We start from the raw sequence: 15160 nt of genomic DNA, 5'->3' as shown, positions 1-15160 counted from the left end.
CTGCAGAAAGGGACCAGCGCTGCTCCCGCACAGGAGGGAGCTACAACTGCACGCAGCACAACCCTAAAGCTCAATCCCTGGCCAACCCTGCAAGGCAGGGCTCGGACCAGACCAACTACAAGTCCTGCCTCTCCTCTCTTCGCTTGCCAGACAGCACCAGCGGTCAGCAACCTTCTCGAGAGACGTCTCTTAGGGCTATTGCACTGCTCGTCCAAGTAACTGAGTATTTGAAAGATAGCTCATTATTGCTCTGGGGAAGAGTCACACCACAGGAGTCTTAAGTGATGTAGTCAAAGCCATCCCCACAGTGGGAACCAGAGACTGTCTTGTTGAACAGACTAAAACAGGGTAGAATCACGTAGCTCAGTTAATAAATTGAACATCTTTCTCCCTGTCTTCAGCTTTTTCTCTCTAATTACCAAGCCTCTCCCTGTCTCACCTCTTTCTTCTGGTTGTGAGACTTTGAAGCGGCCTTTTTGGGGCCCCTTCCAGACCTCCGTCTGCACTACGCTCGAGACGAGGACTCTGCTTCCCTATTGCTGGCTCCTCCAGTCTACTGGGGAGTCCTGGACACCAACACGCAAATATCCCACTTGACTGTTTTGACTACAGGAACATCAGCAACTTTTATAGCTCCTTCGTCTGAGATGCATCAAGACTGTCACTGTCCTCAGAATAGCTTTTTACTTTCACATTGAACTGGGATTTGTTACCCTACTCAATTTGCCATCTAAGTCACTATCGTCTTAACTGAATCTATATGCATGGTTACCCACTTACTCTATTTTTTTTTTTCAGTATTTATTTTATAAGCTCTTATGGCTAACCTACAGCGGCACTCTCACTAGAATACAACAGCATTTTCATTTTACCTCAGTAACCTGGAAGCCACTGACCTGTGTCTGGATCAATGCTGAAGCCCAGGGAAGCTCCGTCGCGGTGCATGAGCCCGTACTTCACCTCTCCATTAACGCCGAGGTCTGCATCGTAGGCTTCCACCTGCAGCACGTACGTCCCTGGAGGCTGGTTCTCCAGAACCCAGGTGCTGTCACTGTAGTAAGTGCACTAAAAAAAAACCCAAAATCCAGCCCTATGTATTACACCAAGCCGCGTGAATTAGCTGCACAGTGGCAGCACGTCGGGGAACTCTGAAGAAAATCACTTCTATTGCTTATAGTCACAAAGAATTCAAGCTCTAAGGGAGAAAGAGGATGGAAAAAAGAGAATGAAGACTTTGCTCTTTAAGCATGAAGAAATGTGTTCGATTACAGATTCATTCAGCCTTACAGAGTCCCTTCAGCCCACCAGCTATCATAGGGAGCCAAGAAGGATTTATAAGTCCAGCTATGATGGGAAAAGAATATCTGCAGAAAGACATCTTACCTCTCTGAAGACAGGCTTGTTGTTATTTACGTCGTTAACTCCTACAATAACCTCAGCAAAACTGCTGAGAGGGGTGGGCCCCCCTGAGATGTTGTCATCTATGGCAGTGATGTTCAGTACGTACTGCGGCCCTTTCAGGCTGGGCAGCGGGCTTCGGCGGAGCTTAATGATACCTGAATTCGGAAGCAAAGTGCAATTTTGTTTTACCATGCAAACAAACAAACAAAGTCAAGAGAGCATCACATTTCTCTGCCACTGTATTTTTGGTTCAGTTTGTATTCTGGTTGCAAAGTACAGGATTCAGTCTTCACTAAATCACATCAGTCATCACATCAGATCGCACAGTCCTGGGACCAGGGCACCAAATGTTGGTGATATTCAAGTCAACCGCGAATATCAAAGAGGTAATTTTAGCTGATACGAAGCATCTGCACTTGCAGATTATATGAATATGGTGATTCCATATGACTTTTGACATACAGGTGAAGCTGTAAATACAGACTAGACAGTATCATAGAATCACAGAGTGGTTTGGGTTGGAAGGGACCTTAAAGATCACCTAAACCCAGCCCCCTGCCATGGGCAGGGACACCTCCCACCAGACCAGGTTGCCCAAAGCCCCATCCAGCCTGGCCTTGAGCACCTCCAGGGATGGGGCATCCACAGCTTCTCTGGGCAGCCTGTGCCAGGGCCTCACCACCCTCTGACTGAAGAATTTCCCCCTTATATCTAATCTAAATCTATCCTCTTTCAGTTTAAAATCATTACCCCTTGTCCCACCACTACAGGATCTGTAAAAAGTCTCTCTTCATCTTATAAGCCCCCTTCCAGTACTGGAAGGCCGCTATAAGGTCTCCCCAGCACCTTCTTTTGTCCAGGCTGAGCAACCTCAGCTCTCTCAGCCTTTCTTTGTAGGAAAGAAAATGTTGCACCCTTTGTGTGGCTGCCAGGGGAGAGAACTTTGGAGGAGAAGAATGGACATAAAAGGAGGGAAACAGAGGCCAGGTGGAGTTTTTCTGTGGTATCTTGTCTTCCCTGAACACATTCCACGTTGCCAAGTGGGGCTGCCCTCATGTTTAAGAACCAGTGTTATAGCTAGAAAAGGTAGTGAAAAAATATTTTTCCCCTCAGTGTTTTTAAAATGTGTTTGCTTTGTGCATTCAACAAATGTACCTGCAAAGAAAAGCCAGTCAGTTACTTCTCTTTTATTGAGTAGTAGTACCATGCTTCATGAATAAATGCAAAGATCTAAGTGGCTTCAGCACTACTGCTGAGGTAAGATGCCATTTATTACGAGACAGTAGAAACTAGACTGTACTCACTTGGCAGCCCTGTATTGTATTTAGTTTAAGTAAAAGCCATTCTCTTTTTAGGATCCATTTTCTCCCATGCTGAACTTGAATTTGGTGTATGGAAATTAAAATAGAAGAGATTGCTTAGAATTAATACATACAATTTTATCTTCCAAATTTGTATATACGAGGCAATTGCTGTAGACCAATGCTGTAAAAGGGACAGAAAAAAGGGCATGCACTTAGAAAAAAAGTTACAGGAAAATTAACAATGGAATTTTAAAAGTTGTTCTGAATCTCTGCCTGAGAGTAACCTGAAGATAAACCAGAGACTTGCATTCACTTATAACTGTCGTAAAACCTTTCTTACCTGTCTGACTATCCAGTTCAAAATTGCCCTCCTCGTTACCTCCAGCAATTAGGTACAGCACCCCATCTCCATCAGGGTCTTTGGCCCGGACAGTGGCCACCAAGGTACTGGGACCAGCGTCTTCTGAGATGAAGGTTCTGTAACTGGTGCACGGAAGGGAGAAATTGGAGGGCATTTAGTTCCAGCTTCTAAAGCCTTTCTTCATACACATTACCCTCTGGTCTCACTGGGGCTTACGGATGTACAAAAAAAACCCAAAAACCTTTAGCCAAGTGTTATCAAGGTTACACACAGAATCTGTAAAAAGCAAAGCAGGCATTCAAGGTGGCTTACACGGGCTGGGAGAACACAGGAGCCTCGTCATTCATGTTGGCCATTCGAACGCGCACGGACGCGGTTCCTGTCCGAGGGGGATGTCCTTTATCGACAGCTATCACCACGAACTCATACATATGGTTTGCTCGCTCAAAGTTCAGCCTCTGGTTAGAATTGATGACCCCGTGGTGCGTGATGGAAAAATCAGTGCTCTGGACGAAGTAGGAGATCTCTGAGTTGGAGCCAGAGTCGCAGTCTGTGGCAAGAACTGTTAGGGAACACATTTAACATGCTGCAGCAGGGCTTTGGTTATGCTATTTCCTACCTAGTAAACTTCAGACAGGTTTTTTTTTGGAACAGACATCATGCAAAATTTCTTAAAAAGCCATCATAAAAGCCTTATTTGCAGTAGGAGGCTGGGAACTCGGCAGGAACCTGGGACAAAACAAGCAAGACAGCACCACCCCGGCCTGGCTGCTCGCTGCAGTGCCCTAAGAGCACGGCAATCCCAGCACTGCAACCTGCTTCGTGCAAACTGCAGTCAGCACTGGTAATTAACACGCAATCAATATGCACATTGTTCGAGCATTATCAGTCACAAATTGTGTCCTCGCCCTCTCTGGGGATGCAAAATTCCAATTTAATTAGCTCCCAGCTACGTTATAGCTAAAGTACTTTTTAATTACCTGGCGCTTCAAGGTATAGAGTGCTTAAACATTCCTCCCCGACAAGTGTTTGCTCAGTACCCACGGTGTGCCATCTGCTCCAGAGCAGCAAAGCAGCAGAACAAAGAGCGAGAGCTTACATGTTGCATCAAAAGTGATTTGAAGAGCAGGAGCTCACCTTTTCAATTACCCTGCCACTTTTCTAGCCAGACAGCGAGGCTTCGCCTCATACCGGTATTAAACCACTTCCTCATTTGACCAGGAGGATACGATTAGGGCCATCTCAGCACTAAATTAGTCTTGTGGAAGGCACAGAAGTGATGCCAGCGCATGTAACAAGCACATGGACAACCTGACAGACTGCTCTATGAGGTGAAGAATCAGTGACCCATAATTATCAGAATACTAACTCGAAATAGGAACGGAGAAGAGCAAGATTTCAAAAAGAGCAGTGAAATACTGTGTTAGTTACTCAGGAAACAAACAAACAAACAACAACCCACAGCAACAAAAAAACAACTACCTCTGCTTTTGGAAAGTTACTCATCTCAGTATAAAAGGTCATTCTTGTGGTTCTAATTTCCTGTTTAACATCTCCAAATCCATTTACAAAAGCACATTTTACATGCTCAATGATCATACCTTTTTTATCTTTTTTTTTCCCCCTGACAAATAGGGAATGTGATGCTTGCACGTTACACAGCCATCCCTTGCTTCCCAATAGCAACTGGGAGTTCCATTCCCATTCCATTCCATCCTGCAAACTGATCTGCACTGCAAACCCATTTTGAGGCTCATACAGCAAGCGCAAGCAGGTCTGTGCTAGCTCTGCCCGTGCTCTGAGCTATCTCAGTGCAAGCTAACTACAGTCCAAAGCCTGGTATTTCCACACACACTTGCCAGCTACAACTCTAAGCCTTGCTTTGCTGGCGCAGCTGAAGAAGTTCACTGTCCCCTGCTGAACACAAACCTCTGCGCTTTTCAGAGCATCCTCGTTTGTATCCAGGCATCCTAAAGCACGTGCAGTGAGCGTCAATCTGCCTGTAGTGACTAAGCAGACAGACTGACTGGGTTAGCAGAGCATCAACACTACAAACACCACGCAAGCCAGCCTTCCAGTGTGCTGAAATAAAAATGTTTGATGACCAAACCCTGCGTTTACATCATCCGCAGGTTTAACAAGTGGCACAGATCACTGTTTTACCCAGTATTTACCATAATATACCCCATAATTTACCCGGTATGGCAAGACAACCAAGCTGGATGCGCTTATAAACCTTACTGCAGAGCTTTGCCATTCTGCTTGATTTGGACGTGGGGCACACATTTTTTTCCTGCAGTTGGGTGAGTTTTAATCAGCTTTACAAGTCTCACGGAGAGAACAGCATTCGTCTTTTCAAAGAAAATCACATGCTTGGGAACTTCTAGCAGTTAATTGTTCTGATCAACTGGCAACTTATTTCTTCCCATCAGCCACTAAACCAAAAAATGAGCTGCAGCAAGCGGTGAGCTCTCTTGATAAGTTTGCAGGGAAAGCAGTCCCTGCAGCCCTGCTATCACCATGTCGCCACGCAGGGGAAACTAAGCTTCTTATCACCCCTGCGTCCTGCACACGTTCAGCTTCAAATTCAGGAAACTTACGTCCTTGTCTTCAAAAGACACGTCCTAGATGTGAACATTTTCACTAAGTCTTGCCTTGGCGCTCACCCATTTTACAGAGTTCATCACCACCGTGAGGTCTCAGCCTGCACTCCCATTACCTGGCACCTGCCCGTGCTTTGATTTGAACACTGACAGCGAGCACACGTGCGTTTTCCTGGTTTTAGGCAGAGCACATCTGTGTCACCTGTCACATCATGATGGGCTATGTCAGACCTGGAGACATCTTCAAAGATGAAAAACAGAAAAACAGGTTGGAAAATGGACTTTTATTCCTATTTTTGTTGGACTCCATAAAGTGAGACAAAAGGTGCAGTGCCATCCAAGTTCAGTCCTTATTTGTGCAGCCACAGGATTTTGAAAGTGACTGTGAAGTTTTGGTTGGACCTTGGGGTTTAAAATTATTTCCAACAGCTCCATTTTTTCAAGTGGATAATATTCTGAAAGAGGGTGGGTTTAGATTAGATACAAGGAAGAAACTCTTTGCTCAGAGGGCGGTGAGGCACTGGCACAGGTTGCCCAGAGGAGCTGTGGATGCCCCATCCTGGAGGTGTTCAAGGCCAGGTTGCTCCCAAAGCAGCATCTCTGCCCCCCCTTGTGCAGATGCACCAGCTCAGGGCTCCCTGCATCTCGCTGCATCACCAGCTCTCTCTGGTGCTGCTCTGCCTCGTGACCCTTACCCACACCGATTGCAGCAGCTGCCCCTGGACCAATGCATTCAACTCCATCCTCCCCTTAAGACACTTACAAATCTACTTCCAGGATACCTAAAAAAGCCATCTGCAGACCCCAGGGAAGTCTACATTTTACCAAGTAAAGTCTACATTTTACAAAGCTCGCCGTGGAAGAGCATTTTCTCATGGAAGAAATGTGAACCTGTAACACCAGCTAATGGGACAAGAGTGAAGCGAGAGGTACCGGGAAGGTGCTCACCTTGCAGAAGAGACGTGCCGACAGGAATGGTTTCAGGAATGTTGTCCCTGGTGTAAATGGAGTGCTGGAACTCAGGAGAACAGTCGTTTTCATCCGTGATATGGACCACGACCTGAGACAAAAGGCCACCTTGAGAAGGAATATTGGTTTCTACGCTCAGGAAAATGCGCACCTCACCCTGGATATAGGCTGGGCATTCACTGGAGGTATAAGGATGGGACATTAAGCATTTTCTCACACTACAACACAGAGAAATGTCATCTCCTCCACTTCCAAGCTGATGGGAGGCAAAGCCAAAGCCAAACAAGTATTTCATTTAGCCTAAATGACCCCAGATCAGAGCCCAGACTTCTGCCTTGATCATAAGACATCCTCCCTCCTGAGCAGCATCTCTCTTCACGAATTTTCTGGACTATCCACGCGTGTAACTCATTCAGCTCATAAGGTGATGGAGCTGGACAGGACAGCGGGTGGCACGTGAAGCGATTCCCATACCTCGGTCACGCTGCTCAGCTCGCTCTCAGCTTCCGTGGCTTTCAGGAGGAGGTGGTAGAGGTGGTGCTCGCCCTCGTAGTCCACAGGCTGGCTCAGGTGGAGCTCTCCGCTCCCCTGCCTGACGCTGAACAGCCCGCTGGGGTTCGTCAGCAGCGAGTACGAAAGGGGCTGGCTCTGGAAGGAAACAGCCTCGACCACTGCTATTCTGTAAAGAGGGAGAGAATAATCCTTCGCTTCAACACTACAAGGAAAGATGTCGGGTGGGTAGCTAGAAGAGTGAGGAGTGGATGGTAAAAGGTGGATTCAGGCTGGAAGCGCCTGTGCTACAGGAAGCCCCCTCATCTCTCACCAAGCTGATCCCTAACACAGCAGAGCTGGGATAAAATGCTTTTCAATCCCCTTTTAACACGAAATCCCCTTTTCTTCCCCTATGTACTCTTTCCAGGGCTTTACAGGAGTTACTGTTCTACTTCAGTTGTATAGATAACTGCTACACTTCTGACTTTCTTTGAAGCTTTAGATTAAGAAAAGGAGTTGGTTCAGATGGATAGGAAAAACAGTAAGCACGGGGCCTTTCCAGATATGCTGCTGTCCCCTCCCCAGGCAATGAAATAAATGCTTGCCTTTCTACCATGACTTATGCTCGAAAGCTTCATCTCTCACAAGTCTCTGGCCAGTATGACAAAACACTCTAAGGCCGCCTTAGCGAAAGCTCCAGGGAGGGAGACAGATTTCTCTCCACCCCATTTGGTCTCTTTTAAGGAGCAAGTGGCACATCTACAGCAGCTTTTCCTATTTCACCAGCTTAATTGGAGATTTCTTATTCCTTAAATGCCCTACAGTGCAGCTCCACCTGCTGCTGGGTACCTTAAAACCCTGTGCTGCTCTCAGGCAGCTGAACAGACCCTCAAACACCAGAAAAAAGATCATTTATTTTAGAAAGCACATCACATTTATTATACTGTAATACACAAACGCACACGCATAGCCCTGAGAAGTAAAAACAGGAAACATCCCTTTATTGGGCTCCGTAAAGATCCTCCCAGACAGTGGTGAGGGAGGTCACCTGACAAAGCAGGACTTACTTTTCTCCCGCCGGAGTATTTTCGGGGACAAACACGCTGTAGGACATGTTAATGAACTGCGGAGGCCGGGAGCCTGCCAGGACGGAGATGGAGGCATAGGGGCTCTTGCTGCCATACTCATCCGAGGCTTGCACGGTGACCACGTACTCCTTGTTCCACGCCAGAGGCAGGCCCGTCGTCCTGATAACCCCGGTGTCTGCATCTACCTGAAATCGCTCCTCACCACCTGCCAAGGTACGCAAAGCTGGTGTGAAACATGCCCCGCAGCAAGAGCGTTTGCATCTTCAGTGTTTTAAGGTGAGCTATCCTCAAATCGTCTACCTACAACCTTGCATGTGCTTATTTTTCCCTTTCCTTATCTCTTACACTGGGCTGTTGGCTGGTGCAGAGTAAAAGAGACAAGACTGTACAAAAACCAGAGCCTTAAGCTAACTGTAAGGCTGCATCCAATTTCAAAACAGAAGTAAAGCAAAGCGAGGGGCGGAAAGAAGATTCCCCTCCACATATCTATTTTACCTAAAGCCTCCCACCTTCGCTGTATCTTGTGTCCCCCCCACAATGGATAAAACCTACCGACTGAACTCATAAAATGGGAAACTGATAAGAAAAATCTGCAACTTGGCAGATGCTTGCCATTTTTTCAGCCTGGACCTACCTGCAACTAGTGTGTATGTTAGGCCAGCGCTGGTGTTTTCGCTGGTACTGTATCGTGCAGCGAGCTGGTAGACGAGGGTGCCTTTGCGGGCGTCTGGATCAACGCGTGCCAGGTAGGGGTACGGGTACATGGCCCAGGACAGGAGCTCCTCCTCTGGGGCCAGCAGGGTGACGTGGCAGAGGTACCAGTCGTCGTCTGCAAGAGATGCACACGCTGCTGGCAGCTTGTTCGCAGACCCAAGACGAGGACTCGAACTGCACTGACCGAAGTGGGTTTATAATGGAAACCTTTGGGAAGCTGAGAAGCAAAAAACATGCCTAAAGATCCCACCTGGGAAATAATGGTGGTTATTTTGTTTACATCCCCTCTGGCAAAACCATATGAATGTAGAAGAGAGAGCACAGCATGTAAGGATGTTTCCGAAGCACTCGGTTCCATGGCACCAAGGCTGGGTGCTCACACAGCGCCGCGCTGGGCTCTCGGTGCAGGAGTTACAGGGGCAGGGCAGGGCCAGCAGCTCCAACCCACCGCTCAACCCTGCCCAGGGAATCTGTGCCCGAGAAGCAGGTCCTGTCAGCCTCCAAATCGTGGCTAAGGAAGCCTTGTAATCTTCAGGACTGAAACACAAAATTAGTTTCTAATTACCTGTTTTTTCCTCAAATTAAAAGAAGTAATTGCCAGGAAACACCCGGTGCACTGAATAAATTAATAAGCTTCCATCTCAAATATCATACCAAAAAATAGTGGTTCTAGAAAGCCCCTAAATTCTTGTGCTATAAATTTGCAATTTTCCTTATGAATCACATTTTACAAGAGTAATTTTTTAAAATGTAATCAAATCGACTGAAAACTATGAAAAGATCAGTGTGTTTTGGTAGAAACAAAAAGGAAAAAAAAACCGAGGGGGGGGGCTCATTTCTTTAGGTTTAAGTTGCCTTGAGGTTGTAGACCTCCCTGCAGACACAGCAGTTACTGAGGCAGCAAGGTAAAATGCCTGGCGGGCAGGCAGCTTGCACAAAACCTGTTTGTCTTTAACATTACACATCACCACAAAGACTGGGGGGAATTGTTGCCTATTTCCAAGATCCTCCTTGTTTTTTTGTTTTTTTTTTTATTCCCCTCTTTCAAGCACTGTTCACTTCTCTCACTCAGATTTGGTAATACATCTTCCTCATAAACCACCTAGGAAATCATAAATCAGATTTCTCAGACCTAGCAGTTTATCAGACTTTTTCCTAACTAGATGTTGTATGGCTGCAAGCCACTCTTGTGTCCCAGTTTCTAGTCGTTAGCCCTGACTAACAACAGAGATTGGTTTTGGTTTTTTTTGTTTGTTTGTTTGTTTTGTTTTTACCATTCCAGCTGCTTTTGAACACTCCAGTCCTTGCTTTTCAGTTATGATCAGTCCCAGGTACTCCAGCACTACCTAAGGATGGACCAAGCATGGGTGTCAGATTCTCATAAAGCAGCTCTAAAACAGCCCTTAGCACCAAAACACCTGCAGCCCAGTCCTCACCAACTACACAGCATCCTAGAAGAAAAGCTCTGGATCTGAAAAAAATTAAGACACATACGGACATGGCTTGTGAAGACTCTTCAATGTGTATTTTTGTGCCTTTCAGAAATTTCCCCCGAATTTCAATATACATAGGAATAATGCATTTAAAGAGTATTTAAACTTATAACAGATGTCTTATAGGAATAATTAATCTTTAACTAGCATTCATCGCTGGTTTTACAAATGCTTGTGGGCCCACAGAAGTGGTATTTACACAGTCATGCTGCCAGCTGTGCCCACTCTCTCCTGCCCCAATGGCCTTTGAATCCAGTGGCTGATTTGTTCCTACAAGCCTCAGGAAAGCCAGCAGGGATCCCAAATAATGGTTCGCTCTGAGGGAAAGGAAAAGAGAAATCAGTTTTCACGTGGTCTCGATGAGCAGACTGGTGCAGTTCCAGTGCGTCACGAAAATGACGGGTCAGCTCCACACCGAACACTGATGACAGATTGTAGAGGGTGAAAGTTCTGTTAGCGAACAGATTGGTGCCTCAGAAATACTCCTAAGGTTTGGGTACAGCGCTCAGGGGTATCATATCCCCCGCGACACACTACCACACCTACTGGGCTCCATTGCAGTAAGTAGGTATGGCCATATCTCGAAGGCAGGGCAATAGCCTTACCATCGGAACAGATGTCTGTTCCGTACACACAGCATTTGCTTCCTCGGCCAAAACCTTCGCCAACCCACCTGATGTGAAGCAAATACATCCGTAGTTGTAGGCACAAAGCACTCCTTACTCTGCTGGCACCAAGTGCTGTTGTCAGGTCCTTCCATCAGCAGTGTGCAAGCAAGAAGAGCACAGTTACAGGAGCAGAACCTCCTCCTTTCCACCAGCCCATTTCCTAAGGTGATGTTTTTAAACGTTGCTTCTTAAATTTTTATGCACCAATTGCTGTGCTGGCACCGAAAAATTAATGCCTGCACTGAAACGCCTGCATGGAAGCCACCAGCACATGAGTGAGGACAGCCTTCAAAGGGGAGCAGAGAGGCATGGATGGGATGAAGATCAGCTCCGCTTCAGGATTGTATTTCCAAAAGCAAAATCTGTTTGCATGCTTGCCTAGGTACAAAGGAACGGGCAAACTACCTGTGCAAACTGGATTTGGGGCATCCCATCCTGCAGCACCAACATCAGCCACACGCTGTGCTCGTGGGGTGTGAGGCAATGGTGAGGGCATGCAGGGATATTTCTGGCAAGGTGCAGCTTTGATCTGGGTCTGAAACAAATTTTAAGTGCCTTCCTGTTGCTTTAATACACTGACTTTTCAGAAATATGAAATCCTAGGCTGTATAAAGAGAGTTACCAGGCTGGTGTTAAGGATAAAGGGCTGCATATTTTCCTTTGGAGAGCTCTGCTCTTCTCTTTATCTTGTTACAACAAGGCATCTATTTAAGTGATGAGAAATCCTTATGCACCTTGCTAGGAATACTAGTAACAAACTTTACATTTACCTCTTCACTTTTGAAGTTTTTTGCTTGTTTCTGATCTATAGACATTACCCCACATTCTTACCACTTATTTATTGCCTCTGGGTCACTATATATTTTTACCGTGAGATTCTTCCAGAGATACAGACAGACAGGGTAACACAATAACCTTCATCCTGGAGCTTGCTGTTTTGTCTAATGATCCCTGGCCATTAAAATGGTTTCACAGTTCAAGCAAATCAAGCCTTTCCTCTGCTGGCACCTGAACTTGAAGGCATAGCAGTGGCATCCACATATGGCTTTAATCAGTCCGATAGAGGGAAGAGAAACCAGCAGCGTGACCTCCAGTCCTGGCTGCCAGGTCAGGTTTCTGCTTCTGGTCTCAGGTTTGGTTTGCTCTAAAAATGTCAGGGGGTGCCAGGAAGAAATGGGCCATTTTTGCATGAAAAAACTAAGCTGTATCTTCACTGGAAATCAGAGCTGGCAACGTACAAGGTTACTCATTAGCTTTTACGGAAGCTGCATTAAGCGGATTAAATGGTTTTCCCTTCCAGGTGGGCATACTGGTGAATGTGTTTTTTCTGTCAGAAAGCAAAAAGAAATCAAACTGCTTGATGTTTGAAAGCACAACGTGGGCTAGGTGCATTTTCAGGAACTTCAGGATTTGACAGATGCCTTTTTAAAAACGTAGCTTGCTGTCGGTGAGTCGCACGGCTCGCTGCCTATCGGGCTCTGCCTACGACACCCCTGCAGAGGAGCGGGTCCACAGGGCCCTCTCAGCCATGAGGGCCATCACTGCTACTGCTAAGTCAGGATTCAGGAGGCTGCAGTACTCCACACTCACATTTATTTCGGTACTTCAACGCTAATACCTCATCTTCTAGGACTACAGTGAGACAGTGCTCTGTGTTACCGCCTTTTCCTTGAAAACAAAAAGCCAACACACAAACGTCACTGGAGAAGCAGCACCCGCGAAATGCCTATCTCCACTCATACCATTTTTACGTAACACATGGCAATTAGTGAGGGTCTGATGGCTTTGTTTCTCGTTTAATGAGAGGATAAAAAGTTGGGCGCATGTCCCATAGTATTGACTGTTGTGTCACCCACTGTTAATTATATTTGGTAAGTGGCATGAGGAGAAATGAGGAGCAGGCACAAGTTAATTCTGCTTGGCTTTAGACAGTTCACCAAGTTGTTTCAAATGAGAACAAGATGCTCGAAGCCTCTGAATCTTTAGTTGTCTTCATAAGCAGCTAGAAAGAGATCCCAAGTTCACTACTGTACACATTTAGGAGATAGTTTTTATTTTAAAAGTGGCTCAAAGGAGCAACTAAATGACCTTGTCCCACTTGATCATCGAATTCCTTTCTCCCTGAGGCTCATCTCTTGTCAATACTTTATCGGTGCACAGACAGGAGTAAAAAATACATTGTACAGCACTGTATTGGAGAGGACAGCACGGCTGATTTATACAACACTGCCCACAAGGTTATTTGCTTTCGTTAGGGATAAGCAAGGCGGTCAAGCAGCACAACACCCTCCCGGCTTTGTCTGTGGCTTGACTGAGAAGTTCTGCCTTGAATGTCAGAGGGTTTTTTTAAGGTTCAGGGCTGGAAATACTGCCCAGCATTTTCACCGTGCTGCTTCCCAGCTGTGCAGCCCAGCGCTCCCCTGTACGAACAAGTCTCCCAAACAGCGCTGGGGTTTGCAGCCTGCACATGACAGAAAGGAGCACGCAGCCCCAAGCATGCTTCAATGTATTTGTTTTCCATCTAGCTCTACGTTACACAGTTCCCGACCATTACAGGCTGTATAAAACATTTACAGAAAGCCCTACAACCCCCCTCTGCAATGAAGCGGTGCGAGAAAAAGAAGGAAATGACATCCACCAATACTGTCAGCGACCCTGTCAGACAAACTCCGAGTAAGAGCAAAGCAGCTCCGGGGGATGTGTGCGTGTGTGGCTTGGGGTGCCTGTGGCACCCCCATCCCCTGTCCGACCCCATCCCCTGTCAGACCCCATCCCCTGTACACCCTTATACCCTGTCCGACCCCATCCCCATCCCCTGTCAGACCCCATCCCCTGTACACCCAGATCCCCTGTCCGACCCCATCCCCATCCCCTGTCCGACCCCATCCCCATCCCCGCAGCGCCCAGACGAGGGTCCCGGAGCCCTCCCCCGCCGCCCCCTTACCTCGTCCCCCTCCTCTGTGCACCTTGACGAGCGCCTCGGCGCCGCCGCCCGCGGGCAGCTCCCCCCTGAGGTAGAGGCGCCCCGACGCCCTGTCCACCCCCAGCGGGGCCTGCCCGGGGGCCGCCATCTCGAACCAGCCGCCCGCCTCCCGGCCCGGCGGCAGGGTGAACACGGTGTCGCCCACCCTCGCCCCCGGGGGCAGGCGGGCCGCGTACCGCCGGGGGCCGGGGGGCAGCCCGGGACCCCCCAGCCCCTCGGTGGCCCCGCAGAGGGCCAGCAGAGGCGGCAGCAGCAACGCGGCAGCCCGGGGCATGTCACGGCTCGGCACTGAGCTCCCTCCGCGTGGAGCCCCAGCCCGCCCCCGCCGCCAATGAGGGCCGGTAGGGGCGGGCACCCCTGGTGGTCTGCGCTGGGCGAAGCCACCCTTAGTGGCGTCCCCAGTGCTCCCAGTGCCAGTCCCAGCCCGCCCGCATCCCCCCTCGTGGTCCCCCTTGTGCCAAGTCGATCCGTCCCGCTGGTCGAGCTGGGGTGAGGTTTTCCTGCTGGAAGTGCTCCTCATGCTGAGCCCAGCTTCGGTGGTCTACCAGGGGGCTGTTGGCCAGGCGGCTGTGCCGTAACCCCAGTGACAACTCGTCCGGGCTGGAAGGGAAACTTTGCTGAACGGCCAAAACGATCCCGATCAGTTTTGCTTGAGCATTACGGGCAGACATCAAGATGACAGCCAACTGCTAGGCCATGCTGGGAGCCAGCGGGGCACGGGGAGATTGCACGCTGTTCCTGCAAGCTCTTGGCCCCCATCGTTACCCCAAGGAAGGACGAGCCACATCCCATCCGAAAGGAAACCCTGAACGTTGCTCATTGGGGTGTTACCAGGAAACCACCATCAGGATCCAAGCAGGGTTAACTTGCTTTCACACCTCACCTTTACTTTTTGTGCCCTACCTAAAAATGAAATGTGAATAATTCCCTACCTCCTAAAGGCACCGGAAAGATCATTAAATCATGACACTTACCCTGAGCCAGCCAGAACACTGGAATTTCTGGTCCGGTGTTTATGGTCCAACCATAAGTGGACCATAAAATGATCTTGGTGGTCTTTTCCAACCTTAAGGATTCTGTGATT

The 15160-nt window shown here is 48.0% G+C and overlaps 1 protein-coding gene across 1 annotated transcript in view; it reads right to left on the bottom strand.

Moving 5' to 3' along the window:
* The window catches only part of LOC121064679 (neural-cadherin-like), a 43352-nt gene extending 28986 nt beyond the window's left edge, over window positions 1-14366 (bottom strand). Inside the window, exons 1-9 of the mRNA XM_040546553.1 lie at window positions 14038-14366; window positions 8853-9047; window positions 8198-8423; window positions 7113-7317; window positions 6618-6729; window positions 3379-3628; window positions 3046-3188; window positions 1384-1556; window positions 897-1065 (exon numbers count right to left, since the gene is read on the bottom strand). Coding sequence (XP_040402487.1) covers window positions 897-1065; window positions 1384-1556; window positions 3046-3188; window positions 3379-3628; window positions 6618-6729; window positions 7113-7317; window positions 8198-8423; window positions 8853-9047; window positions 14038-14350 — 1786 coding nt within the window. The 5' untranslated portion in view covers window positions 14351-14366. The remainder of the gene's footprint in view (window positions 1-896; window positions 1066-1383; window positions 1557-3045; window positions 3189-3378; window positions 3629-6617; window positions 6730-7112; window positions 7318-8197; window positions 8424-8852; window positions 9048-14037) is intronic.
* Between the last annotated feature and the right edge of the window lie 794 nt (window positions 14367-15160).

Source organism: Cygnus olor, chromosome 2 (genome assembly GCF_009769625.2).
Source record: "Cygnus olor isolate bCygOlo1 chromosome 2, bCygOlo1.pri.v2, whole genome shotgun sequence".
In the NCBI taxonomy this organism is placed as follows: Eukaryota; Metazoa; Chordata; class Aves; order Anseriformes; family Anatidae; genus Cygnus; species Cygnus olor.
The sequence above is the reverse complement of the archived record's forward strand: the minus strand, read 5'-3'. Positions and strand labels throughout refer to the sequence as shown.